The sequence below is a fragment of the Populus trichocarpa genome, chromosome 5 (genome assembly GCF_000002775.5).
Source record: "Populus trichocarpa isolate Nisqually-1 chromosome 5, P.trichocarpa_v4.1, whole genome shotgun sequence".
Classification (NCBI taxonomy): Eukaryota; Viridiplantae; Streptophyta; class Magnoliopsida; order Malpighiales; family Salicaceae; genus Populus; species Populus trichocarpa.
Genome location: NC_037289.2, coordinates 1965143 through 1992918, shown reverse-complemented (window position 1 = coordinate 1992918; position 27776 = coordinate 1965143). Strand labels below are relative to the sequence as shown.

Genomic DNA, 27776 nt, shown 5'->3' with positions numbered 1-27776 from the left:
TCATTCCCAACTTATAATTGGTTAGACAATCTCCACTTGCTCAGCGTATGCTAGTAAACAATAGTAGTTTGATGTTATACACTTTCCTTCCAGGAAACTGACCTCAACGTCTCTTCCATGGCACATTAAGGAAACAAGAGAAAGAAGACGATATATCCTCGTTGTGGCACACAGAGGGTTAAAGATCAACAAGCTGCCCTTGATTAATAACTGGTACAACTTTCTTCCTATTCGTCCATTAATTTCTCTCTGTTTTGGGTTAGATTCCACTTGTTTGGCCATTGCTGTAGCATCATTCATGCTGTTTATATATGTTATTGAGTTTTCCCTTTTAGCTCAAAATGACTCTGTAATTAATTAAGATCTCAGCTAATTTCCCACTGGCTCCTCTCTTTATCACTTTCATTGCTCTTTTTTGCTGGGCTCATATTTTTCTTCTTAAATATTCCTGCTCTGTTCTTTCTATCTCATTATCTCTGAACCAACAACGACTAATTAAATGAGAACCCAAGTGGTTTTTAGTTATGAATTTTCTTGTATTTTTACTGTACCATGTTTTCTTACAATTTGATTGTTTCTTTCTATCTCATTATCTCTGACATTTTCTTGTATTTCTTGAATTTTCTTGTATCTCTGTCCAACAACTTTTTTAAAGAATTCTTCTGACAGTTATTATTCACTTCTATCTCCTTCTTTCTGATTTTCCACATGTTTTGGGCTAGAACCTCTGAGCTATAGACCACTATTATTGTCTGAGCTATAGACCACTATTTTTCTTGTATCTTTGTTTGATCATATTTAGCCTTTATTTATTAGATATAAGAACTCAAATAATCTCCCATCTGTCCTCCATCCGCTAGCTTCTCTCTTTATTTATCAGGTGTAAGATCTCAACTAGTCTTTCACTAATAGTGACTCTGAAAGAATAAAAATATGGATTGTCAATCAATTTTTGCCATCTGCCTTCTGATCTCACTTCTCCATTTGAATTTTCCAGTTGGTGTTAATTAAATAATATGGTTTTGGTTTTAACGAATATTCATCGACATGGCTCTTACTAGTTATATTACTGATCATTATAATTATATCGTTTGTTTTCTTATTGCTTGTTACAGGGAATAATTATCACAAGTAGAGCTTACTTCTACATATATCAAGCATATACAAATATGGCTTCCTCTTCTTCTCCCACTACTCCATATTTGAAGCACGAAGTGTTCCTCAGTTTTAGAGGCTTTGACACCCGCAATAGTTTCACCAGTCATCTTTATGATGCTTTGCAGCGAAACCAAATTGATGCTTACATCGATAATAAACTTGATGGAGGAGAAAAGATCGAGCCTGCCCTCTTGAAAAGGATTGAAGAGTCGTTTATTTCGCTAGTCATTTTCTCTGAAAATTATGCAGATTCTACTTTCTGTTTGAGGGAACTCTCCAAGATTCTTGAGTGCATGGAGACCAAACAACAGATGGTCTTACCAGTATTTTACCGACTTGATCCAAGCCATGTTCAAAATCTGACTGGGAGCTATGGAGATGCACTTTGCAAGCATGAAAAAGATTGCAGTTCTGAAGAAGTAAAGAGTTGGAGACGTGCTTTGAAAGAAATAGCTAATCTCAAGGGCTGGGATTCAAACGTCATTAAGTAAGTTATTAATCTAGTTACAGCATATTAAACCCCAACTTATTTAAACCATTTTGTTCGAGAATCAATGTTGTGTTTGATGTTATGATAAAATTTCTTAGGTTATGACAGCATGTCTTTGTTCTTTATTTATTATGCACTGCAGGGATGAGACCAAGCTAATTCAGGAAATTGTTTCCGACATTCAAAAGAAATTTAGCCATGAGCTGTCACTCTCATTCGATGCAGAAGGCCTTGTTGGAATGAAATCACGCGTTAAAGACATCGAATCATTACTATCCTTTGGATCAACTGGTGTGCTCATTGTGGGAATCTGGGGGATAGGTGGTATAGGCAAGTCAACGACGGCTGATGTTGTGTATCATCGAAACCGTAGTAAATTTGAAGGCCATTGCTTTTTCCAAAATGTGAGGGAAGAATCAAAGAGGCATGGAGTGAATCATGTAAGACAGGAAATTCTTGGTGAAGTATTAGAGAAAAAAGATATGACTATACGCCCAATAGGGTTACCCCCGGACATTAAGCGAATGCTTCAAAGGAAAAAAGTCCTCATAGTTCTTGATGATGTCAATGATCCACAAGATTTAAAATATTTACTAGGAGAGGATGGTTTGTTTGGCCAAGGAAGTAGAATCATGGTGACAAGTAGAGATAGGCGAGTTCTTGAAAATGCATGTGATGAAGACAAAATTTACGAGGTTGAAATTTTAGATGAAGACGATGCACTACGACTCTTCAGCTTACATGCTTTTAAACAAGATCGTCCCATGGAAGGATATACTGGGCTATCAAAAACTGTGGTAAGCTGTGTTAAGGGCATTCCATTAGTTCTCAAGGTTTTAGGTGCCAATCTATACAATAAAAGGAGTGTTGAATACTGGGAAAGTAAGGTGGCACAGCTAAGAACAAATGGTAGCGAGGACATTAAGAAACATTTGGAAATGTGTTATCATGAATTAAATCAGACAGAAAAGAAAATATTTCTTGATATAGCATGTTTCTTTGAACTGTGCGAAAGGGATATCCTCCAACAAACACTAGATCTGAAAGAAAGAAGTGGGATCGATCGTCTCGCTGATATGTGTCTCATAAAAATTGTTCACGGCAAGATCTGGATGCATGATGTGCTACTACTTCTAGGGCGAGAAATTGTCCTCCGAGAAAATGATGACCCTAGAGAACGTAGCAGGTTGTGGGAGGATGAGGATGTCTGTCGTGTATTAACAACTCAGGTAACGTTTCCAAGTGATTTAATTGACTGTTGCTTGACTTTCTTGTTTAGCTAAGAGATGTCGCCTTGGACAAGAATAAATATCAAGGCCAGCTTCTTCTTCTTCTTCTTCTTTATTTGTTATATATATATACTGATTTACACTTTGCTTTAATTTGTTAAATAGGGGACTAGATCAAAAGTGGAAAGCATATCCCTCATCTTGGATGCAACTAAAGATCAATTGAGATTAAGTCCTACAGCATTTGAAGGGATGTATAATTTAAGATTGCTCAAAATCTACTACCCACCTTTCTTAAAGAATCCCTCAAAGGAGCAAATTATGAATCGAAAGAGGGTCGGAATCCACCTTCCAGGAGGGCTTCACTTTCTTTCAAGTGAGCTAAGGTTTCTCTACTGGTATAATTACCCTTTGAAATCCTTGCCATCAAATTTTTTCCCTGAGAAACCTTTTCAACTTGAAATGCCCTGTAGCCAGCTTGAACAACTTTGGAATGAAGGCCAGGTATATATGCTTTATCCCCTTCTTTTTCAAATATAGGACAATTTTGAAATTATTCATAACATTTATCTTTTCTTACATTACTTTTTTTTTTATTTACAGCCACTTGAGAATTTAAAATTAATGAACCCCCCTTCCTCAAAGCTGAGCTTAATTGATTCAGACCTGTCTAAAATCCCAAACCTTGAGGTTCTACATCCGGGACATTATAGTAGCTTGGCTGGTATACCTTCCTCGATTAAATACAGCACCAGTCTTGCCACATTAGAGCTTCCTAGATTCGAGAGTTTCTGTACTTTGCCATCATCAATTGGGTGCCTCTCTCAACTTGTTAGATTAAACTTATCTTTATGTGAAAGTCTTGCTAGTCTACCGGACAACATTGATGAGTTGAAATCTCTTGTAGAACTTGATCTTTATTCTTGCTCAAAACTAGCAAGTCTTCCAAATAGCATTTGCAAGTTGAAATGTCTTACTAAGCTTAATCTTGGTCATCAGCCAAAACTAGTAAGTCTACCAGACAACATTGGGGAGTTGAGATCTCTTGTAAAGCTTAGTCTTTTTTCTTGCTCAAAACTAGTTAGTCTACCCGACAGCATTGGCGAGTTAAGATCTCTTGTAGAGCTTAGTCTTTCTTCTTGCTCAAAACTAGCAAGTCTCCCAGATAGCATTGGCCAGTTGAAATCTCTTGTAGAGCTTCGTCTTTCTTCTTGCTCAAAACTAGCAAGTCTCCCAGACAGCATTGGTGAGTTGAGATCTCTTGTAGAGCTTCGTCTTTCTTCTTGCTCGGGACTAGCAAGTCTACCAGACAGCATTGGCGGATTGAAATCTCTTCAATGGTTTGATCTTAATGGTTGCTTTGGACTAGCAAGTCTACCGGACAACATTGGTGCGTTGAAATCTCTTCAATGGCTTTATCTTAATGGATGCTCAGGATTAGCAAGTCTACCAAACAACATTGGCGGGTTGGAATCTCTCAAATCGCTTTTATCAAGACTAACAAGTCTACCGGACAACATTAACGAGTTGAAATCTCTCAAATTGTTTTATCATAGTGGTCGCTCAGGACTAGCAAGTCTAACGGACACCATTGACGGGTTGAAATCTCTCAAATTGCTTGATCTTAGTGGCCGCTCAGGACTAACAAGTCTACCAGACAATATTGGTGCGTTGAAATCTCTTGAAAACCTTGATCTTAGTGGTTGCTCAGGACTAGCAAGTCTACCAGACAACATTGGCTCATTGAAATCTCTCAAATCGCTTAATCTTAATGGTTGGTCAGCACTAACAAGTCTATCAGACAAGATTGGGGCGTTGAAATCTCTTAACAACATTGATCTTAGTGGTTGCTCAGGACTAGCAAGTCTACCAGACAGTATTGGCGTATTGAAATCTCTTAACAACATTAATCTTAGTGGTTGCTCAGGACTAGCAAATCTACCGGATAGCATTGGTGCGTTGAAATCCCTCAAATCGCTTCATCTTTGTGGTTGCTCAAGACTAGCAAGTTTACCGGACAGAATTGGCAGGTTGAAATCTCTTACGTGGCTTAATCTTTCTGGTTGCTCAGGACTAAAAAGTCTACCGGACAGCATTGGCGAGTTGAAATCTCTTGAACGACTTGATCTTTATGATTGCTCCGGACTAGCAAGTCTACCGAACAACATTGGCGCGTTAAAATCTCTAAAATCGCTTAATCTTAGTGGTTGCTCAGGACTAACAAGTCTACGGGACAACATTGGCGCGTTGAAATCTCTTGAATCTCTTATACTTAGTGGTTGCTCAAGACTAGCAAGTCTACCAGACAACATTGGCGAGTTGAAATATCTCAAATCGCTTCATCTTAGTGGTTTCTCAAGACTAGCAAGTCTACCGGACAACATTAGAGAGTTGAAATCTCTTGAATCGCTTAGTCTTTATGGTTGTTCAGGATTAGCAAGTCTACCGGACAACATTGGCGTGTTGAAATCTCTCAAATCGCTTCGTCTTAGTGGTTTCTCAAGACTAGCAAGTCTACCGAACAGCATTGTCGAGTTGAAATCTCTTGAATCACTTAGTCTTTGTGGTTGCTCAGGACTAGCAAGTTTACCAGACATAATTGGCGGGTTGAAATCTCTCAAATCGCTTTGTCTTAGTGGTTTCTCAAGACTAGCAAGTTTACCGGACAGCATTGGCGCGTTGAAATCTCTTGAATCACTTAGTCTTTGTGGTTGTTCAGGACTAGCAAGTTTATCGGACATAATTGGCGGGTTGAAATCTCTTACGTGGCTTAATCTTTCTGATTGCTCAGGACTAAAAAGCCTACCCGACAACATTGTGGAGTTGAAACATCTTACTACGCTCATTCTCAGTGGTTGCTTAAAACTAGCGAGTCTTCCAGACAACTTCATTGATCTTGAATTTAGTGGACTTGACAAACAACGTTGTTATATGCTGAGAGGATTCCAGAAAGTAGAAGAAATTGCCGCATCCACCTATCAATTGGGCTGCCATGAACTTTTAAATTTGGAAAATTCTCGTGTGTTAAAAGCTCCAGAGAGCTTAGGCTCTTTGTTGTCGCTAACACGATTGAGATTATCTAAGATTGATTTTGAGAGGATACCTGCAAGCATCAAGCACCTTACTAAGCTAAGTGAACTCTATTTAGATGACTGCAAGCGGCTTCAATGTTTACCAGAGCTTCCATCGACTCTACAAGTTTTAATCGCATCAGGTTGCATCTCTCTAAAATCTATAGCAAGTATGTTCATGCAAGGTGATAGAGAATATAAAGCTGCTTCTCAGGAATTCAATTTCTCTGGATGCCTCCAACTGGATCAGAATCAACGCACTAGAATTATGGGTGATGCCCGTTTACGAATTCAACGCACGGCAACATCATTGTTTTATCAGGTGAATTCTTCCTCCCTCGATCTTGATTTATTTTGAAAAAAAATCACGATAATATTTTACATGTATCTCACATTCTCAATCTCTTCGGTGCAGGAATATCATGGTCAGTTCATTAGAGTTCGGTTGTGTATTCCTGGGTCGGAAGTCCCGGAGGGTTTCAGTTATAAAAATAGAGAAGGATCTTCAGTAAAAATCCGGCAACCAGCTCATTCTTATCGTGGTTTCACTTTTTGCGCTGTTGTTTCATTTGGCCAAAACGGGGAAAGGCGTCCGGTTAATATTGAATGTGAATGCCATTTGATAATCAAAGATGGAACCCAGATTGATCTCAGTTCCTACTACTACGATAAATATGAAAGACAGGTGAGGAGTTTATGGAAAAGGGATCAGCATGTGTTCATTTGGAGTGTCCACTCTAAGGGCTTTTTCAAGGAGGCCTCGTTTCATTTCAAACCACTGTGGGGAGCTACTGATGTGATGGTTGCGTGTGGAGTCCATCCACTGTTTGTCAACGAGTTTTAAAATTGATGGAAAATGCTTGACACTGGTAACTTAATGCTATGGATGCATGGTTTCGCTTTTTGACACTGGTAACTCGTCTTCTCCTCTTCTTTTTCTATACGAATATGAAGCAACTCAATTGGATTGAATCAAACATGAAACCAAATAGTCTTATGAATTAGAGATGAAAAGGATATATTTATCCTCCTATTATAACATGATTCTTAACTCAGCCAGTCCCGAACCAAAAAAATAATCATAAATTGGCTCCCATCTATCACATATTACCAATTAACCCCACCATTAAAATTTATGATATAAATGACATCATTTTAAGGGGTGGTTCTAAGGTCCTAATAAAAATAACAGCTTATCAGGAAATATTCCCATCAAACTCAGCCAGTGCTCTCTCATGATGCAGCTGGATTTATCTTTTAACAGCTTGCAGGGGCCTCTTCCACCAGAAATTGGAGTTTTTTCTAACTTGGGGCTCTCCCTCAACCTTTCAAATAACAATCTAGACGGGGAAATACCTGCAACTATTGGAAATCTGGTATCTGTACAAGCTATTGACTTATCGGTGAACAGATTTTCTGGCATTATACCAAGTTCAGTTGGAAGTTGTACGGCTTTGGAGTACTTGAACCTATCCAAGAACATGATTGAAGGTACAATTCCAGAGTCATTGAAACAAATTGCATATTTAAAAGTACTGGATGTGGCTTTTAATCAATTAACAGGCAGCGTTCCAATCTGGCTTGCCAATGACTCAGTGATGAAGAATTTCGACCTGTCCTATAATAGATTAACTGGAGAAGTTTCAAGTATGGGAAAGTTTAAAAATCTTAGTGGAAGCACATTGATAGGAAATGCAGGCTTGTGTGGTGGTTCTGCGCTAATGAGACTCCAGCCATGTGCAGTTCAAAAGAAGAGGAAGTTAAGGAAATGGACCTATTACTTGTTGGCAATTACTATTAGCTGCTTTTTACTGCTCTTGGTATATGTCGGGGTCCGTCTTAGAAAATTCTTTAAAAGGAAAAGTGATGCAGAATCTGAAGAGGCAATTCTGATGGCTTTCAGAGGACGAAATTTCACTCTTAGCGAGCTCAAAATTGCAACGGACGGGTTCAGTGATGCCAATCTCTTAGCGAGCTCAAAATTGCTTTGGATCTGTTTATAAAGCGTGGATTGATGATAGAAAATCTTTTGTCGCGGTTAAGGTTCTAAATGAAGACAGGAGGCAGAGTTACAAAAGCCTAAAAAGGGAGTGCCAAATACTGTCAGGAATTAAGCATCGGAATCTGGTTCATATGATGGGATCAATCTGGAATTCACAGTTCAAGGATCTCATCCTTGAGTTTGTAGGAAATGGAAACTTGGAACAGCATCTTTATCCTGAGTCCGAGGGAGGAAACTGTCGATTGATGTTGAGTGAGAGATTAGGAATAGCAATAGATATTGCAAATACCTTGGAGTATCTTCAATCGGGTTGCTCAACTCAAGTTGTGACTGTGATCTGAAACCACAAAATGTTCTTCTTGATGATGACATGGTGGCCCATGTTGCGGATTTTGGAATGGGAAAGGTCTTTTTTGCTGATAAACAAACTGAATATTCTTCTACAGCAAGTGGCCTGCGAGGATTGTTGGCTATATTCCTCCAGGTATGCATCTGTTTGGTTTGTGTTAATGTTTAATTGCCCTCCTCTAAATTCTTCGGCAAGAAAGATCGCATGTTTGATTCACCTTGCAGTGCATTAATATCATTTGACCAAAATGATTATTTTCTTTTTTCATTTTGCTAACAGTGCTTTGTTGCTTGTAAACCGAATATGGACAGAGTGATGAAGTATCAGTTAGAGGAGACGAATAGCGCTTCGGAATTGCAACGAACTGGTTCAGTGATGCCAATCTCTTGGGGAGAGGAAGCTTTGGATCTGTTTATAAAGCTTGGATTGATGATAGAAAATCTTTTGTCGCGGTTAAGGTTCTAAATGAAGACAGTAGGCAGAGTTACCAAAGCCTAGAAAGGGAGTGCCAAATACTTTCAGGAATTAAGCATTGGAATCTGGTTCAAATGATGGGATCAATCTGGAATTCACAGTTCAAGGCTCTCATCCTTGAGTTTGTAGGAAATGGAAACTTGGAACAGCATCTTTATCCTGAGTCCGAGGGAGGAAACTGTCGATTGACGTTGAGTGAGAGATTAGGAATAGAAATAGATATTGCAAATGCCTTGGGAGTATCTTCAATCGGGTTGCTCAACTCAAGTGTTGTGCACTGTGATCTGAAACCACAAAATGTTCTTCTTGATGATTACATGGTGGCCCGTGTTGCGGACTTTGGAATTGGAAAGGTCTTTTTTGCTGCTAAACCAACTGAATATTCTTCTACAGCAAGTGGCCTGCGAGGATCTGTTGGCTATATTCCTTCAGGTATGCATCTGTTCACTGGTTTGTGTTAGTGTTTCGTGAGATGGTGATGATTATGTCAGTGAAAAATAAGATGTTGACTGAGTTTGGTGAGATGTTATCAGATAATCAGCCTGCAATTGCACATATAAGATGTTTGAGGCATAGTTATCAAGGTTTACATCGTTTATTTCTCTCCCTGGCTTGCTTTAACAAAAATAATATCTATGTTATGCTTTTGCGGTTTCATCGTCTAGAAACTGAAGTTGAGGAATTAAGAGTTCCACCTGGAAACATTTATGGGGTTGAAATTTTTTTGATATGTTTCTAATTAAATCCCTATTACATTAATTAAACCAATTTAAAATTCAAATAAGTCCCTGGATTTATTAATTCGTCTGCTTTTAATTAAATTGACTTCCAAACCTTATTACTCTTTCATTTGGGCACCTGATTAAGCCCATCCAAAGTACAATTAGGTCCTTGGCTTCTTTGTTTTTTGCCATTTTGCCCCCATCTTCAGTTTTCTTCTTAATTAAACCTTCATCTATCAAAATTGGACCGCCAAACTTTGCAACCTTGTTCATGTTGGTTCTCAAATCTCTAATTTGTTAGGTCTTAACCATATTTTCAATCTGCTTTCTAAATTTCTTTAACAAGACTTGGAATTATCTATCCACTTTCTGTTCTGACTAGCTAAGAATTAAATATTTGTCCGATCATAATTCAAAGTTTTATTTTTTGTTATTGTTATTTTTGTTTAATCCAGAATTGTATTATGACACAAATAGTTACATGCAAACTGTAATCTTGCCGTCCTCTATGGAATGTGATCTGGCAATAGTGCGACTAAAATCCAAATTTTGTCGTAACGTCCATAATGGAGTATGATCAAAACTTTTAGTATTTATTGCAAGTTTTGCTAAAAAAATGTTTGATGGTTTTGTTTTTATAATGTGTTCTTCTCTCTCTCTCTCTCTTTCTCTCTCTAAACAGTTGTGGCAGTTAACTAGGAATTGGTCTCTTTCTTGCTGCTTAGGAAAAATGGAAAAGGTGAAAGAAAAGAAATAAGAACTGATTTTGAATGATCAAGTTCTCAATGGGATTCATTGTTCCACAAGAACAATGCTCTCTCTGCTACGTGCAAAGCATCAGTTCCATATACTGATTTTAACAAAGGAAAGAGCAAAGAATAGAAGCCATCGTCCCAACAAGTTTTTCAGTGAAAAACTAAAACACCATTCACTTGTATGGAAGATGTTTCCGCAATAAATTTGGTGATTTTTTTCAAAAGATCAGGCCATGGTTTTAATTCAACATTTCATGTCTAGTAATGAAGAACTAAACATGACATATTACTTGTTGATATAATTAACAACAATGCAGCAGCAAATTGAAACAGAATGTCATCATACATGAAAATGCAGGTTGCCATACTCAGATTTAGAACCAACCGAATGATTACCATCAAGGACATTTGGCCATTCAGGATCTTTCATTCAAGCAGAATAGAACACACTTTTATTTTGGGTTTAAGAAAAAAACACACTTTTATTTTGGGTTTAAGAAAAAAACAGGGAGGGGGAAAAAAATCCTTGTGGCCAGTTAAAACCCGTGACACTAGAATTGCTCAGGTCGAACCCCAAGCCTGTATGAAAAACTCTTCATCATATGTTAAGAGAAAAGTAGTAAATTCTTCAGTGGGAACTTGAATCATGGTCTAACAAGGGTCTAACAAGGGTATCCATAAGGAAATCACTGCTTGGTTCTGTTCAAAAATCAAAAGGGCACACAGCAAGTCAAGCATCCGCGTACTTTCCGATGCTTTAACTCCTTTTGGCTAGTGGGATATCCTACTTTTTGACTAATTTATACACCCAACGTTTAACACAAAAAGGAGCTCAACATCAATAATTGATAAGAAATTGCGTGCCACTTTCTCATCAGTTGGTTCTAAAGCAGGAAACACGAGCTTTTGCAGTTGCTGCTAGTAGAGATGAGAAAAGTAGATAAGAAGCCACCTCTGTCCCCTTCAAAGTTGAGGATGCCGTTGCGAAAAATCACCAATTTCATGCCTCCACCATCTCCTCTACAAAAACAGAAAACCGGTTCTGGTTTATCTTCGATGCATGACAAAGAAAACAATCCAAGAACCACAACTGCAGGAACAAATACAAAAAGCCTTATGAAACCCAGACGTATGTCTGTTGCAGTCAGACCTCCTCCTCCAATGTCAGCACAGGTTTTTCAGCCTAAGAGACGGGTATCCATTGCTACCTATCGTTCAGAGCCAACCTCAAACATGACACCACTTCAAACCTCGCGATATAAAAATGGGAATGTAGTTGGCAGGCAGTCATTTGTCAGGGACCCAAGAAAGCCAAGGAATTCAAAGCTGTTCTCTCCATTGCCAGAGTTCAGGACTGCATCGGAGACCACACCTACTGTTATGAGAACCAGTAGTAAATTCATGGGGAGTCCTCCACCACAAGCAGGTTCTTGGAAGCCAAAGCACCCAACAGTTGTTGCACTGCAACGAAAATCTCTGGTGTGGAGCCCGCTAAAGTTAAGGAGCTTTCAAAACAGGAGACCATCTTTGTTGCCCTATCGATCATCATCAACTAATGAGGTGCAATAAAACTTAGTCTTCATTGTCATGATAAATAGTAGGAGTATACTTTTTTTTTCTTGATTCCCATCTTCCCATTTTTCTTACATGGATTTTATAATTTCTCCTCTGGATATTAATCGCAATTGTATGCTACTTGCCTACTCATTCGCCGTTGTATGTTATTTGCTTTCCTACATGCGTCAACAGCTCCATTCAACAGTGAGAAACACAGAAAAAAAACACACATGAGTTTTTTTGTATCCCTGCGTGACGTTTTGCTTTTTTGATGAAGAGATCTTATTTAAAGTAGATTTGTGACAGAGAGAGCAAAGCTGGACCAGAGAATTTGATTTACTGAATTTTTCTGTTAAATGCTCTTCACAGCCAAGTAATATTTTCAATGTATGTATGTGTTGAAGAACCTTGAGATCCTTGACCTCCATAGCAACAACCTGGTCAGCAATTCTTCTCTCAGTTTTCTTATACTGAAGCTGTTGCAAAGACTATATTTGGGGAGAAACAAGCTGCAAGGTTCCATTCCAGATGAAATGGGGCAGATGGAAAACCTTGGCTTACTTGATCTTGCCAATAATTCCATAACCGGGTCAATCCGATGTTCACTTGGTAACCTCTCACAGCTGAGATACCTTTACCTATCTTCAGCTTTCTTCTTAATGAAGCCTTTATCTTCAGCTTTCTTCCTAATGAAGCCTTTATCTATCAAAATTGAACCGCCAAACTTGGCAACATTGTCCATGTTGATCCTCAAACCTCCGATTTGTTCAGTCTACCGTACGTTCTAACCAGCTATAATTTAAATGTCTGTCATATCATTATTCAAAAGTTTATTTTTTTTTATCACTACTTTTTTAAATTAAGAATTGAGTTATGGCATAGATAGTTGCGTGTAAAAACTTTCTTATTTGTCATAACTTCCATAATGGAGTATGATCAAAACTTGCAAGTTTTGCTAAAAAATGTTTGATGGTTTTGTTTTTATAATGTGTTCTTCTCTCTCTCTCTCTAAACAGTTAGGTGGCAGCATTAAATCTTTTTTAACTAGGAATTCGTCTCTTTCTTGCTGCTTAGGAAAAATGGAAAAGAAATAAGAACTGATTTTGAATGATCAAGTTCTCAATGGGATCATTGTTCCACAAGAACAACATGCTCTCTCTGCTACCTGCAAAGCATCAGTTCCATATACTGATTTTAACAAAGGAAAGAGCAAAGAATAGAAGCCATCGTCTCAACAAGTTTTTCAGTGAAAAACTAAAACACCATTCACTTGTGTGGAAGTTGTTTCCACAATAAATTTGGTGTGATTCAATCCACAACAGCTTCGGACGGGCTGGTGGCAAGTTCATCCTAACGCCTGGGATTTTTTCGATGCTTTAACTCATCTTTGCCAGTGGGACATCCTACTTTTTGACTGATTTATACACCCAGCTAGCGTTTAACACAAGATAGAGCTCTACATCAACAATTGATAAGAAATTGGCATGCCACTCTCTCATCAATTATTCAAGATATGATAGAGGAGATAAGAAAACGATTGCTATTATCGACAGTCTTCCTCTCCAGTCTCTGTCTCAACTAAAAATAGTTTAAGCAAAAGTCATGTTAATTCCCAGTAATCCAATCAACTGCTTTCGAGTTCTCCTAATTATTTAAGACACACTTTAAATTTAATTAATATTATTGTTTTTAAGTATCAACAATTATTGTTTTTTTATCTGTTCGTAAACAATAATATAACAAAGGCTAGAGCGTGAGTGGATGTATGATTTAAGACCAAAACGCAACATCTTATATGATTTAAGACTCAGTCGTAAAAAGGACATGTTAATTAGTAACGAGATTAAAGAGTGTCAATGTTATTAAAGGACACGTACAATTAAAGCTCATGTTCAAGCTCACGATATACTTTTTGAGAGTCAATGTTATTAAAGGACACGTACAATTATACGAGTTTGACCATACTCCTTGACGTGCCTAATCAGTCATAAATAATGTAGTTTTTAATTTAAAAATGATAAATTATGAGGAAATTTTGAAAATTTAAAATAATTTAAAATATGTGATGAATTCATAAGAAATTTTTATTATTATAAAACAATGTTGATGTAAACTTCAATTAAAAATTAATAACGTTAATATGAAACAACAATAAATCTTTATATAAACTAAATAATAAAGAGGTAAAATAGATATATTTCGGAATAAAAAAATGATCTTAAAAATTTAGTAGAATAATACAATCTATGCGATGACACAACAAAAACTCAGATTTTAATATAAAATCATTTATAAATTAGTTTTATTTTAATTAACATAACTTTTAATATAAAAATAAAATTTTATGAAATCATCTAACATATTATTTTATTATAAGTTAAAATTTTAGATCAAGTTCAGAAAAATTGTACAAGAATGTCAGCAGCATTCGGACAAAAAAATAACATGTAAACTTATTAATGGTATTTTTGTAAATAAACTAGATGAGCTGGAAATTTCAGTTTCTTCTTCTCCTGGGCAATCCCTACAGAAGAAATTGTCCTTTTTTGTATTGTGCTTCTCACATGTCTTGAGAAAAGGGTTATTCTCCCTCATTAATTACTACTATCTTTTATATCAAACACTAGCTCCTCCTTACTAGAAAATTAATTGTGAATTTTGAACATTATCGGCTATGTATGGATGTATATAGTGAGTTTTTTTTTATTATTATTTATTCTTTTTAAATGCATGTGTTTTTCATTTACATCCATTAAAACTGGGTTAATTAAAAATCAGACTTTATAATTCATTTTGATTTGTCTTCTATGAAGATGTTCCGACTTCATGACTCAAATTACAAGTTTGGTTGGTTAACTCAGGTTGACTCGAGTGGTTTTTTCATGTTTTTTGTTAATTAATTTTTTTTTATATATTTTTTTTTTAATATTAGGTTGACTAGGAATTGAGTTTTCAATATAAGATAATTATCTAGTATTAGCTTTAAATTAAAAGAGGAGAGGTTTTTACTGTACCCTACGTCACTAAACACTATTCATTGAAATAATGATTTGCTTCTTTTTTTCTATGTTTTTTTTTTCAATCAATGTTTTTTTTTAATTTCATCATTTAATATAAGATTTTTTTTTATTGAATTATTTCACTTTCATGCGATACAGATTACTGGTATAACGGTTAACTCGGTTGACTCAATTTTTTTCTTCAATTTCATCATTTAATATTGGGTTGATCTGAAATTAGACATTATGATTTGTTTTGTTAACTTTCTATTGTGTTATTTTAGCCTCATGGCCGGAGAATCGTGCTTAACGAGTTAACCCGAGTTGACTCAAATAGTTTTTTATGTTTTTTTTAATTATTTTTTTTTAATTTTATCTTTCAACACTAAGTCAATTGAAAATTGATTTTTATATAAAAAAATATTTGCTTTCTATAGATATATCAAGGTTGCAGGTTTTGGTATTTTAATACTGCTCTGTCAGTGAAAATTTTACTAACTAATTCACCGATGGAATGCTTTTGTTGGTATATCATTAGTCGGTAATTCCACTATCTATGCATCAAGGGTTGTGTTCAAAAATCAAAAGGGCACACAGCAAGTCAAGCATCCGCGTACACGACGCTTTAACTCCTTTTTGACTAGTTTAGACACCCAGCTAGCGTTAAACACAAGATAGAGCTCTCCATCAATAATGATTGATATTTAAAACCATAAACATTCCTTCCTGGAAACCGACCTCAACTTTTCCTCACCGACAAAAGTAAAGAAAAGGAAAAGAAGATTGATGACTAATTCAGTTTTGAATTGAGGTTGAAATTTCTTTTTTCGTTAAAATTTATTTATTTTTTTTAGTATTTTTATATCATTTTTATTTATGAATATTAAAAATAATTTTTTAAAAAATAAAAAATATTATTTTAATATATTTTTGAATAAATACTTTAATTAAAAATCAAACTTTAAATGATTCCGGAATGTTATGAACCATTTGGCTGACATGATTATTATTGATCCGGGTTGGGATCCGAAAACTATGACAAATAGTCATATTTTCTCTCAATTTTTTGTTCTAAATTTCTATTAACATTATCAGGTGTTTGTGATTTTAGACAAGGAAGTGAACTTAGCTCAACTAGATGAAATAGAAAGTGAAATAGAGGGATTATTGTAGAGTTTAATGTTACGAAAACAATTTTTTTCTCCTAATTCGTGGTATGAAACAAGGAATTTTAACTGATCATCTTCACAATCATTTTTTTTTAATTTAAAGTTTGTTTGTTATTGTATTTTAAAAGTATTTTAAAAAAAATTATTTCTTTTTTATTTTAAATTAATTTATTTTAATAATTTTAGATTGTTTTGATATAATGATGTAAAAAATAAATTTTAAAAAATATAAAAATATTAATTTAATATATTTTCAAATAAAAAACATTTTAAAACACTATAACATTAATAAACCGGCTGCCGGCTGTAAGCGCTTCAATGTTTTATACAATTTGTGGGGTTTGGTTGGAGATGAGAATTAATAAAATCTAATGCACCATATATGTATTCCTCCATTAATTCAACTTTTTAAAATAATTAATTACAAAAAAATGTTAGAGTCTTTGTCTGGTGAGTACTCTATTAAATTATTAATTTTCATTCCCAACTTATAATTGGTTAGATAATCACCACTTGCTCAGCGTGTGCTAGTAAACAATAGTAGTTTGATGTTATGCACATTCCTTCCAGGAAACTGACCTCAACGTCTCTTCCATGGCACATTAAGGAAACAAGAGAAAGAAGACGATATATCCTCGTTGTGGCACACAGAGGGTTAAAGATCAACAAGCTGCCCTTGATTAATAACTGGTAAAACTTTCTTCCTGTTCGTCCATTAATTTCTCTCTGTTTTGGGTTAGATTCCACTTGTTTGGCAATTGCTGTAGCATCATTCATGCTGTTTATATATGTTATTGAGTTTTCCCTTTTAGCTCAAAATGACTCTGTAATTAAGATCTCAGCTAATTTCCCACTGGCTCCTCTCTTTATAACTTTCATTGCTCTTCTTTGCTGGGCTCAAAATGATCTGTTCTTTCTATCTCATTATCTCTGAACCAACAACGACTAATTAAATGAGAACCCAATTGGTTTTTAGTCAAAGTTTTCTGACATTTTGATCTTGCCCAACAACTTTTTTAAAATAATCTCCCAACTAGCTTCTCTCTTTATTTATCAGGTGTAATTAAGATCTCAACTAGCTAGTCTTTGACTAATAGTGAATCTGAAAGAATAAAAATATGGATTGTCAATCAATTTTTGCCATCTGCCTTCTGATCTCACTTCTCCATTTGAATTTTCCAGTTCGTGTTAAATAATATGGTTTTGGTTTTAACGAATATTCATCGACATGGCTCTTACTAGTTATATTACTGATCATTATAATTATATCGTTTGTTTTCTTACAGGGAATAATTATCACAAGTAGAGCTTACTTCTACACATATCAAGCATATACAAATATGGCTTCCTCTTCTTCTCCCACAACTCCATATTTGAAGCACGATGTGTTTCTCAGTTTTAGAGGCACAGACACCCGCAATGGTTTCACCAGTCATCTTTATGATGCTTTGCAGCGAAACCAAATTGATGCTTACATCGATAATAAACTTGATGGAGGAGAAACGATCGAGCCTGCCCTCTTGGAAAGGATTGAAGAGTCGTTTATTTCGCTAGTCATTTTCTCTGAAAATTATGCAGATTCTACCTTCTGTTTGAGGGAACTCTCCAAGATTCTTGAGTGCATGGAGACCAAACAACAGATGGTCTTACCAGTATTTTACCGACTTGATCCAAGCCATGTTCAAAATCTGACTGGGAGCTATGGAGATGCACTTTGCAAGCATGAAAGAGATTGCAGTTCTGAAGAAGTAGAGAGTTGGAGACGTGCTTTGAAAGAAATAGCTAATCTCAAGGGCTGGGATTCAGACGTCATTAAGTAAGTTATTAATTTAGTTACAGCATATTAAACCCCAACTTATTTAAACCATTTTGTTCGAGAATCAATATTGTGTTTGATGTTATGATAAAATTTCAAAAGAAATCGTTTCCGACATTCAAAAGAAATTGAACCATGAGCTGTCATTCTCATTTGATTCAAAACGCCTTGTTGGAATGGCATCACGCGTTGAAGACATCGAATCATTACTATCCCTTGGATCAACAACGGCTGAAGCTGTGTATCATCGAAACTGTAGTAAATTTGAAGGCCAAAGCTTTTTCCAAAATGTTAGGGAAGAATCACAGAAGCATGGAATAGATCATGTAAGACAGAAAATTCTTGGTGAAGTATTAGAGAAGAAAGATATGACTATACGCACAAAAGTGTTACCCCCGGCCATTAAGCGAATGCTTCAAAGAAAAAAAGTTCTCATAGTTCTTGATGATGTCAATGATCCACAAGATTTAAAATATTTACTAGGAGAGGATGGTTTGTTTGGCCAAGGAAGTAGAATCATGGTGACAAGTAGAGATAGGCAAGCGCTTAATTATAAATGCATGTGATGAAGACAAAATTTACGAGGTTAAAATTTTAGATGAAGACGATGCACTTCGACTCTTCAGCTTACATGCTTTTAAAAAAGATCGTCCCATAGAAGGATATACAAATGAAAGGAGTGTTGAATACTGGGAAAGTAAGGTGGCACAGCTAAGAACAAATGGTAGCGAGGACATTAAGAAACATTTGGAAATGTGTTATCATGAATTAAATCAGAAAAAAAAGAAAATATTTCTTGATATAGCATGTTTCTTTGGACATTAAGAAACATTTGAAGGGATGTATAATTTAAGATTGCTCAAAATCTACTACCCATCTTTCTTAGAGAATCCCTCGAAGGAGCAAATTATGAATGGAAAGAGGGTCGGAATCCACCTTCCAGGAGGTCTTCACTTTCTTTCAAGTGAGCTAAGGTTTCTCTACTGGTATAATTACCCTTTGAAATCCTTGCCATCAAAATTTTTCCCTGAGAAACCTTTTCAACTTGAAATGCCTTGTAGCCAGCTTGAACAATTTGGAATGAAGGCAAGGTATATATGCTTTATCACCCTTCTTTTTCAAATATAGGACAATTTTGAAATTATTCATAACATTTATCTTTTCTTACATTAATTTTTTTTATTTACAGCCACTAGAGCTTCCCAGATTCGAGAGTTTCTGTACTTTTCCATCATCAATTGGGTACCTCTCTCAACTTGTTAGATTAAACTTATCTTCATGTGAAAGTCTTGCTAGCCTACCAACAACATTGATGAGTTGAAATCTCTTGTAGAGCTTAATCTTTATTCTTGCTCAAAACTAGCAAGTCTTCCAAATAGCATTTGCAAGTTGAAATGTCTTGCTAAGCTTAATCTTGGTCGTTATCCAAAACTAGCAAGTCTACCGGACAGCATTGAAGAGTTGAGATCTCTTGCAGAGCTTGGTATTTCTTCTTGCTCAAAACTAGCAAGTCTATTGGACAGCATTGACGAGTTGAGATCTCTTGAAAAGCTTAGTCTTTCTTCTTGCTCAAAACTAGCAAGTTTACCGGACAGCATTGGTGAGTTAAGATCTCTTGCAAAGCTTAGTCTTTCTTCTTGCTCAGGACTAGCAAGTCTACAGGACAGCATTGGCGGGTTGAGATCTTTTACTATGCTTTATCTTAATGGTTGCTATGGACTAACAAGTCTACCGGACAATATTGGCGCGTTGAAATCTCTTCAATGGCTTTATCTTGATGGTTGCTCGGGACTAATAAATCTACCAAACAGCATTGGCGGGTTGAAATCTCTCAAATCGCTTTTATCAAGACTAACAAGTCTACCAGACAGCATTGACGAGTTGAAATCTCTCAAATCGCTTAATCTTAGTGGTCGCTCAGGACTAGCAAGTCTACCAGACAACATTGGCGCATTGAAATCCCTAAAATACTTGATCTTAATGGTTGCTCAGGACTAGCAAATCTACCGGACAACATTGGCGCGTTGAAATCTCTTGAAAACCTTGATCTTAGTGGTTGCTCAAGACTAGCAAGTCTCTAAATTCTTCGGCATGAAAGATCGCATGTTTCATTCACCTTGCACTGCATTAAGATCATTTGACCAAAATGATTATTTTCTTTTTTTCATTTTGCTAACAGTGCTTTGTTGCTTGTAAACAGAATATGGACAGAGTAATGAAGTATCAGTTAGAGGAGACGTATACAGCTTCGGTATCATGCTGCTGATAATCAGATAATCAGATAAATGTTGAATGAGTTTGGTGAGATGTTATCAGATAATCAGCCTGCACTTGCACATATAAGATGTTTGAGGCATAGCTATCAAGGTTTACATCGTTTATTCCTCTTCCTTGCTTGCTTTAACAAAAATAATATTTATGTTATGCTTTTGCGGCTTCATCGTCTAGAAACTGAAGTTGAGGAATTTAGAGCTCCACCTGGAAACATTTATGGGGTTAAAAAAAAATTGATATTTCTCTATAATCAGCACAAGGCGAGTTGAGAAGTAAATTGATTAACACAATTAACCGAATTGACTCTCAAACTTTTATTTTACTCTAATTAAGTCCCTCATTGTATTAATTAAACTAATCCAATGTTCAAACAAGTCCCTAAGACTTATTAATTCTTCCACTTTTAGCCAAATTAACTTCCAACCTTATTACTCTTTCATTTTAGCACCTGATTAAGCCCATCCAAAATACAATTAGGTCCTTGGATTCTTTGATTTTAGCCATTTGCCCCCATCTTCAGCTTTCTTCTTAATGAAGCATCTATCAAAATTGGACCGCTAAACTTTACAACCTTGTCCATGTTGGTCCTCAAATCTTTAATTTATTCAGCCTTGATCACATTTTCAATCTGCTTTCTAAATTTCTTCAACAAAACCTCAGATTATCCATCCACCTATCAACTATAAATTAAATATTTGTCCAATCATGCATGATTCAATGCTTTATTTTTTATTACTGTTACTTTTTTTAATTCAGAATTGGGTGAATACACAGATAGTTGCATGCAAACTGTAATCCTGCCGTCCTCTATGGAATGTGATCTAGCAATAGTATGATCAAAACTTTTAGTAGTTATTGCAAGTTTTCCAAAAAAATGTTTGATGGTTTTGTTTTTATAATGTGTTCTTCTCCCTCTCTCTCCCTCTAAACAGTTAGGTGGCAGCATTAAATCTATTTTAACTTGGAATTGGTCTCTTTCTTGCTGCTTAGGAAAAATGGAAAAGGTGAAAGAAAAGAAATAAAAACTGATTTTGAGTGATCAAGTTCTCAATGGGATCACTGTTCCACAAGAACAATGCTCTCTCTGCCACCTGCAAAGCATCAGTTCCATAAACTGATTTTAACAAAGGAAAGAGCAAAGAATAGAAGCTATCATCTCAACAAGTTTTTCAGTGAAAAACTAAACCTTGGTGGCACACAGGCCTTGCTCCAGATCGAACACCGAGTCTGGATTAAAAACTGTGAATCATATGTGAAGAGAAAAGTAGTAAATTCTTCAGTCGAAACTTCAATCATGGTCTAAAAAGGGTTGTTTGGAAAAAGATTCCGGAAGATCACCACCAGAAAATTACTGCTTGGTTGTGTTCAAAAATCAAAAGGGCACACAGCAAGTCAAGCGTCCTGTAAAAATGATTGCTACTTGGCGGTGAGGAAAAGTTGATAGTGAGGAAAAGTTGCTACTATCAACTTTTCCTCACCGCTAAGTAAAGAAAAAGGAAAAGACGATAGGTGACTAATCTTTTGGAATTGAGGTTGATTTTTGTTAATTTTGTTAAAATTTGGATTTGTTTAGTGTTGTTAAAATTTAGATTTGTTTAGTGTTTTTGAATTATGTCAAAATAATTTTAAAAAATAAAAAAAATATTATATTAATATATTTTAAATAAACACTTTAAAAATCAAACTTTAAATGATTCCGGAATTTCCGTGGCTAATTGTGGCTTACTTAATGGGTTGTGAAAATCTTTTTTGAAGAAAGGTTTATGAGATATTGAGTTGTCAAGGACTGTTTCTGAATTTGTACCTACCGATATATAGATTCCAAGAAACCCTCCAATACTGTGTTTGAAATAAAGATGATGAGAGGATCAATGTGAACTCCCCCCCTTAATTGTGAGTTGGCTAGCCCTTAAATAACTGGTAGAATTTCTTCCTGTTCGTTCTTTGCTATAGCATCGTTTAAGTTGTTTTGATCTTCTCTTATTGTCTGATCATTCTAATACACTCTTGTTTGATCATATTTAGCCTTTATTTATGAGATATAAAATAATCTCCCAACTAGCTTCTCTCTTTATTTATCAGGTGTAATTAAGATCTCAACTAGCTAGTCTTTGACTAATTATATCGTTTGTTTTCTTATTGCTTGTTACAGGGAAAAATTATCACAAGTAGAAAGCTTACTTCTACATATATCAAGCATATAAAAATATGGCTTCCACTTCTTCTCCCACTACTCCATATTTGAAGCTTGATGTGTTCCTCAGTTTTAGAGGCACAGACACCCGCAATAGTTTCACCAGTCATCTTTATGATGCTTTGCAGCGAAACCAAATTGATGCTTACATCGATAATAAACTTGATGGAGGAGAAAAGATCGAGCCTGCCCTCTTGGAAAGGATTGAGGAGTCGTTTATTTCGCTAGTCATTTTCTCTGAAAATTATGCAGATTCTACTTTCTGTTTGAGGGAACTCTCCAAGATTCTTGAGTGCATGGAGACCAAACAACAGATGGTCTTACCAGTTTTTTACCGACTTGATCCAAGCCATGTTCAAAATCTGACTGGGAGCTATGGAGATGCACTTTGCAAGCATGAAAGAGATTGCAGTTCTGAAGAAGTAGAGAGTTGGAGACGTGCTTCGAAAGAAATAGCTAATCTCAAGGGCTGGGATTCAAACGTCATTAAGTAAGTTATTAATTTAGTTACAGCATACTAAACCCCAACTTATTTAAACCATTTTGTTCGAGAATCAATATTGTGTTTGATGTTATGATAAAATTTCTTAGGTTCTAGCATGTCTTTGTTCTTTATTTACTATGCACTGCAGGGATGAGACCAAGCTAATTCAGGAAATCGTTACTGACATTCAAAAGAAATTGAACCATGAGCTGTCACCCTCATTTGATTCAAAACGCCTTGTTGGAATGAAATCACGCGTTGAAGACATCGAATCATTACTATCCTTTGGATCAACCGGTGTGCTCATCGTGGGAATCTGGGGGATGGGTGGTATAGGTAAGTCCACAACGGCTGAAACTGTGTATCATCGAAACTGTAGTAAATTTGAAGGCCATTGCTGTTTCCAAGATGTTAGGGAAGAATCACGGAAGCATGGAGTAGATCATGTACGACAGGAAATTCTTGGCAAGGTATTAGAGAAGAATGATCTCAAAATACACGGAAAAGTGCTACCCTCGGCCATTAAGCGAATGCTTCAAAGAAAAAAAGTCCTCATAGTTCTTGATGATGTCAATGATCCACAACATTTAAAATATTTACTAGGAGAGGATGGTTTGTTTGGCCAAGGAAGTAGAATCATTGTGACAAGTAGAGATAGGCGAGTTCTTGAAAATGCATGTGATGAAGACAGAATTTACGAGGTTAAAATTTTAGATGAAGACGATGCACTTCGACTCTTCAGCTTACATGCCTTTAAACAAGATCGTCCCATAGAAGGATATACTGGGCTTTCAAAAACTGTGGTAAGCTGTGTTAAGGGCATTCCATTAGTTCTCGAGGTTTTAGGTGGCAATCTATGCAATAAAAGGAGTGTTGAATACTGGGAAAGTAAGGTGGCACAGCTAAGAACAAATGGTGGCGAGGACATTAAGAAACATTTGGAAATGTGCTATCATGAATTAGATCAGACAGAAAAGAAAATATTTCTTGATATAGCATGTTTCTTTGGACGGTGCAAGAAGGATTTTCTCCAACAAACACTAGATCTTGAAGAAAGAAGTGGGATAGATCGTCTCGCTGATATGTGTCTCATAAAAATTGTTCAAGACAAGATCAAGATGCATGATGTGCTCCTAAAACTAGGGAAAAAAATTGTCCTCCAAGAAAACGTTGACCCTAGAGAACGTAGCAGGTTGTGGGAGGCTGATGATATCTATCGTGCATTAACAACTCAGGTAACGTTTCCAAGTGATTTAATTGATTGTTTCTTGACTTTCTTGTTTATAGCTGAGAGATGTAGCCTTGGACAAGAATAAATATCAAGGCCAGCTTCTTCTTCTTCTTCTTCTTCTTCTTTATTTGTTATATATATACTGATTTACACTTTGCTTTAATTTGTTAAATAGGGGACTGGATCAAAAGTGGAAAGCATATCCCTCATCTTGGATTCAACTAAAGAATTGACATTAAGTCCTACAGCATTTGAAGGGATGTATAATTTAAGATTGCTCAAAATCTATTACCCACCTTTCTTAAAGGATCCCTCAAAGGAGCAAATTATGAATCGAAAGAGGGTCGGAATCCACCTTCCACGAGGGCTTCACTTTCTTTCAAGTGAGCTAAGGTTTCTCTACTGGTATAATTACCCTTTGAAATCCTTTCCATCAATTTTTTTCCCTGAGAAACTTGTTCAACTTGAAATGCCTTGTTGCCAGCTTGAACAACTTTGGAATGAAGGCCAGGTATGCTTTATCATCCTTCTTTTTCGAATATAGGACATTTTTGAAATTATTCATAACGTTTATCTTTTCTTACATTGCCTCTTTTTTTATTTGCAGCCACTTGAGAAGTTGAAATCTCTTAAATCACTTAATCTTCATGGTTGCTCAGGACTAGCAAGTCTACCACATAGTATTGGCATGTTGAAATCTCTTGACCAGCTTGATCTTAGTGGTTGCTCAAGTCTAACAAGTCTACCGAACAACATTGACGCGTTAAAATCTCTAAAATCGCTTAATCTTAATGGTTGCTCAAGACTAGCAAGTTTACCAAATAGCATTGGTGTGTTAAAATCTCTTGACCAGCTTGATCTTAGTGGTTGCTCAAGACTAGCAAGTCTACCAGACAGTATTGGCGCGTTGAAATCTCTTAAATCGCTTAATCTTAGTGGTTTCTCAAGACTAGCAAGTCTACCAAATAGCATTAGCATGTTGAAATCTCTTGACCAATTTGATCTTAGTGATTGCTCAAGACTAGTAAGTCTACTAGAGAGCATTGGCGCGTTCAAATCTCTTAAATCACTTAATCTTAGTGGTTGCTCAAGACTAGCAAGTTTACCAGATAAAATTGGTGAGTTGAAATCTCTTAAATTGCTTAAACTTCATGGTTGCTCAGGACTAGCAAGTTTACCAGACAACATTGGCGAGTTGAAATCTCTTACATCGCTTAATCTTAGTCGTTGCTCAGGACTAGCAAGTCTACCTGACAGCATTGGGGTGTTGAAATGTCTTGCTAAGCTTCACCTTACTGGTTGCTCAGGACTAGCAAGTCTACCAGACAGCATTGACAAATTGAAATGTCTTGATACGCTTCATCTTAGTGGTTGCTCAAGACTAGCAAGTCTACCCAACAACATTGGCGCATTGAAATCTCTTTACCAGCTTGATCTTAGTGGTTGCTCAAGACTAGAAAGTCTACCCGACAGCATTGGAGGGTTGAAATGTCTTACTAAGCTTCACCTTACTGGTTGCTCAGGACTAACAAGTCTACCAGACAGCATTGACAGGTTGAAAAGTCTTGATACACTTCATCTTAGTGGTTGCTCAGGACTAGCAAGTCTACCAAACAACATTAACAGGTTGAACTATCTTATTGTGCTTAATCTTTGTGGTTTCTCAAGACTAGCAAGTCTACCAAACAGCATTGGCGAGTTGAAATCTCTTAAATTGCTTCATCTTAGTGGTTGCTCAAGACTAGCAAGTCTACCAGATAGAATTGACGAGTTGAAATCTCTTAAATCGCTTAATCTTAATGGTTGCTCAGGACTAGCAAGTCTACCAGACAGAATTGGGGAGTTGAAATCTCTTGAATGGCTTAATCTTCATGATTGCTCAGGACTAACAAGTCTACCAGACAGAATTGTCGAGTTGAAATCTCTTAAATCCCTTAATCTTAATGGTTGTTTAGGACTAGAAAGTCTACCAGACAGCATTGGCGAGTTGAGATGTCTTACTATGCTTAATCTTAGTGGTTGCTTAAAACTAACAAGTCTACCCGACAGCATTGGCATGTTGAAATGTCTTTATGCGCTTCACCTTACTGGTTGCTCAGGACTAGAAAGTCTACCAGACAGCATTGACGAGTTGAGATGTCTTACTACGCTTGATCTCAGTGGTTGCTTAAAACTAGCGAGTCTTCCAAACAACATCATTGATCTTGAATTTAAAGGACTTGACAAACAGCGTTGTTATATGCTGAGTGGATTCCAGAAAGTAGAAGAAATTGCATCATCCACCTATAAATTGGGCTGCCATGAATTTTTAAATTTGGGAAATTCTCGTGTGTTAAAAACTCCAGAGAGATTAGGCTCTTTGGTGTGGCTAACAGAATTGAGATTATCTGAGATTGATTTTGAGAGGATACCTGCAAGCATCAAGCACCTTACTAAGCTAAGTAAACTCTATTTAGATGATTGCAAGCGGCTTCAATGTTTACCAGAGCTTCCATCGACTCTACAAGTTTTAATCGCATCAGGTTGCATCTCTCTAAAATCTGTAGCAAGTATATTCATGCAAGGTGATAGAGAATATGAAGCTCAGGAATTCAATTTCTCTGGATGCCTCCAACTGGATCAGAATTCACGCACTAGAATTATGGGTGCTACCCGTTTACGAATTCAACGCATGGCAACATCATTATTTTATCAGGTGAATTCTTCCTCCCTTGATCTTGATTTATTTAAAAAAAATCACGATAATTTTTTATATGTATCTCACATTCTCACTCTCTTCGGTGCAGGAATATCATGGTAAGCCCATTAGAGTTCGGTTGTGTATTCCTGGGTCGGAAGTCCCGGAATGGTTCAGTTATAAAAATAGAGAAGGATCGTCAGTAAAAATCCGGCAACCAGCTCATTGGCATCGTCGTTTCACTTTATGCGCTGTTGTTTCATTTGGCCAAAGCGGGGAAAGGCGTCCCGTTAATATTAAATGTGAATGCCATTTGATAAGCAAAGATGGAACCCAGATTGATCTCAATTCCTACTTCTACGAAATATATGAAGAAAAGGTGAGGAGTTTATGGGAAAGGGAGCATGTGTTCATTTGGAGTGTCCACTCTAAGTGCTTTTTCAAGGAGGCCTCGTTTCAATTCAAATCACCATGGGGAGCTACTGATGTGGTGGTTGGGTGTGGAGTCCATCCACTGTTGGTCAACGAGCCTGAGCAACCAAACCCTAAAACAGATGGAAAATGCTTGACAAACTCTTAATCATCTTCTATTTGAAAGGGCAACGTAATGCTATGGATGCATGGTTTCGCTCGTTGACACTGGTAACTCATCTTCTCCTTTTCTTTTTCTATACAAATATGAAGCAACTCAATTGGATTGAATCAAACATGAAACCAAATAGTCTTATGAATTAGAGATGAAAAGGATATATTTATCCTCCTTCTTTAACATGATTCTTAACTAGGTCCCGAACAAACAAAATAATAATTATAAAAAAAAATAGATTTAGTCGACTGACTCGGGTTATTTTTTGTTTTTTTAATAGATTTTTTCTTAACTTCATCTTTTAATATTGAGTTGATTAAGAATTTAACTTTATATTTTTTTTTATTAGCTTTCTACTGGGTTATTGTAGTTTCAAGACCCGGGTCACAAGTTTTGCGGGTTAGCAATGTTGGCTTGAGTTTTTTTTGTTTTTTTTAATTGAATTTTTTTTTTCATTTTCATCCTTCAACATTGGGTTGATTGAAAATGTAACTTCATATTTTATTTTATTTTATTTTATTCTATATATTTATCTTGGT

The 27776-nt window shown here is 36.1% G+C and overlaps 2 protein-coding genes across 6 annotated transcripts in view; both read left to right on the top strand.

The window, feature by feature from the left end:
* Window positions 1-27776, top strand: part of LOC18098713 (kinesin-like protein KIN-14S) — a 120756-nt gene that overhangs the window by 86137 nt on the left and 6843 nt on the right. Inside the window, exon 1 of one of the 3 annotated variants that reach the window (XM_024601786.2) lies at window positions 27139-27293. The exons of 1 other annotated variant lie outside the window; for it this stretch is intronic. In XM_024601786.2, the coding sequence (XP_024457554.2) occupies window positions 27272-27293 (22 nt within the window). In that variant the 5' untranslated portion in view covers window positions 27139-27271. Of the gene's footprint in view, window positions 1-27138; window positions 27294-27776 lie in introns of those variants that run through there. One more of the 3 variants, XM_052452909.1, reaches the window with a different exon arrangement.
* LOC112327595 (disease resistance-like protein DSC1) lies at window positions 10-27288 on the top strand. Of its 3 annotated transcripts, none has more exons than XR_008059229.1 (9): window positions 10-213; window positions 1116-1645; window positions 1791-2877; window positions 3043-3381; window positions 3481-6270; window positions 6364-6860; window positions 7213-8434; window positions 8611-9205; window positions 10221-11957. XR_008059229.1 is itself a non-coding variant. In XM_052452905.1 (7 exons), the coding sequence occupies exons 2-7, from the start codon at window positions 1170-1172 to the stop codon at window positions 27229-27231; spliced, it is 5157 nt and encodes a 1718-aa protein (XP_052308865.1). In that variant the 5' UTR covers window positions 10-213; window positions 1116-1169; the 3' UTR covers window positions 27232-27288. The 3 variants fall into 3 exon arrangements, 1 of the variants encoding a protein (XP_052308865.1); XR_008059228.1 differs by having other exon boundaries at window positions 10178-11957; XM_052452905.1 differs by lacking the exons at window positions 6364-6860; window positions 7213-8434; window positions 8611-9205; window positions 10221-11957 and adding exons at window positions 26497-26669; window positions 26761-27288 and having other exon boundaries at window positions 3481-6091.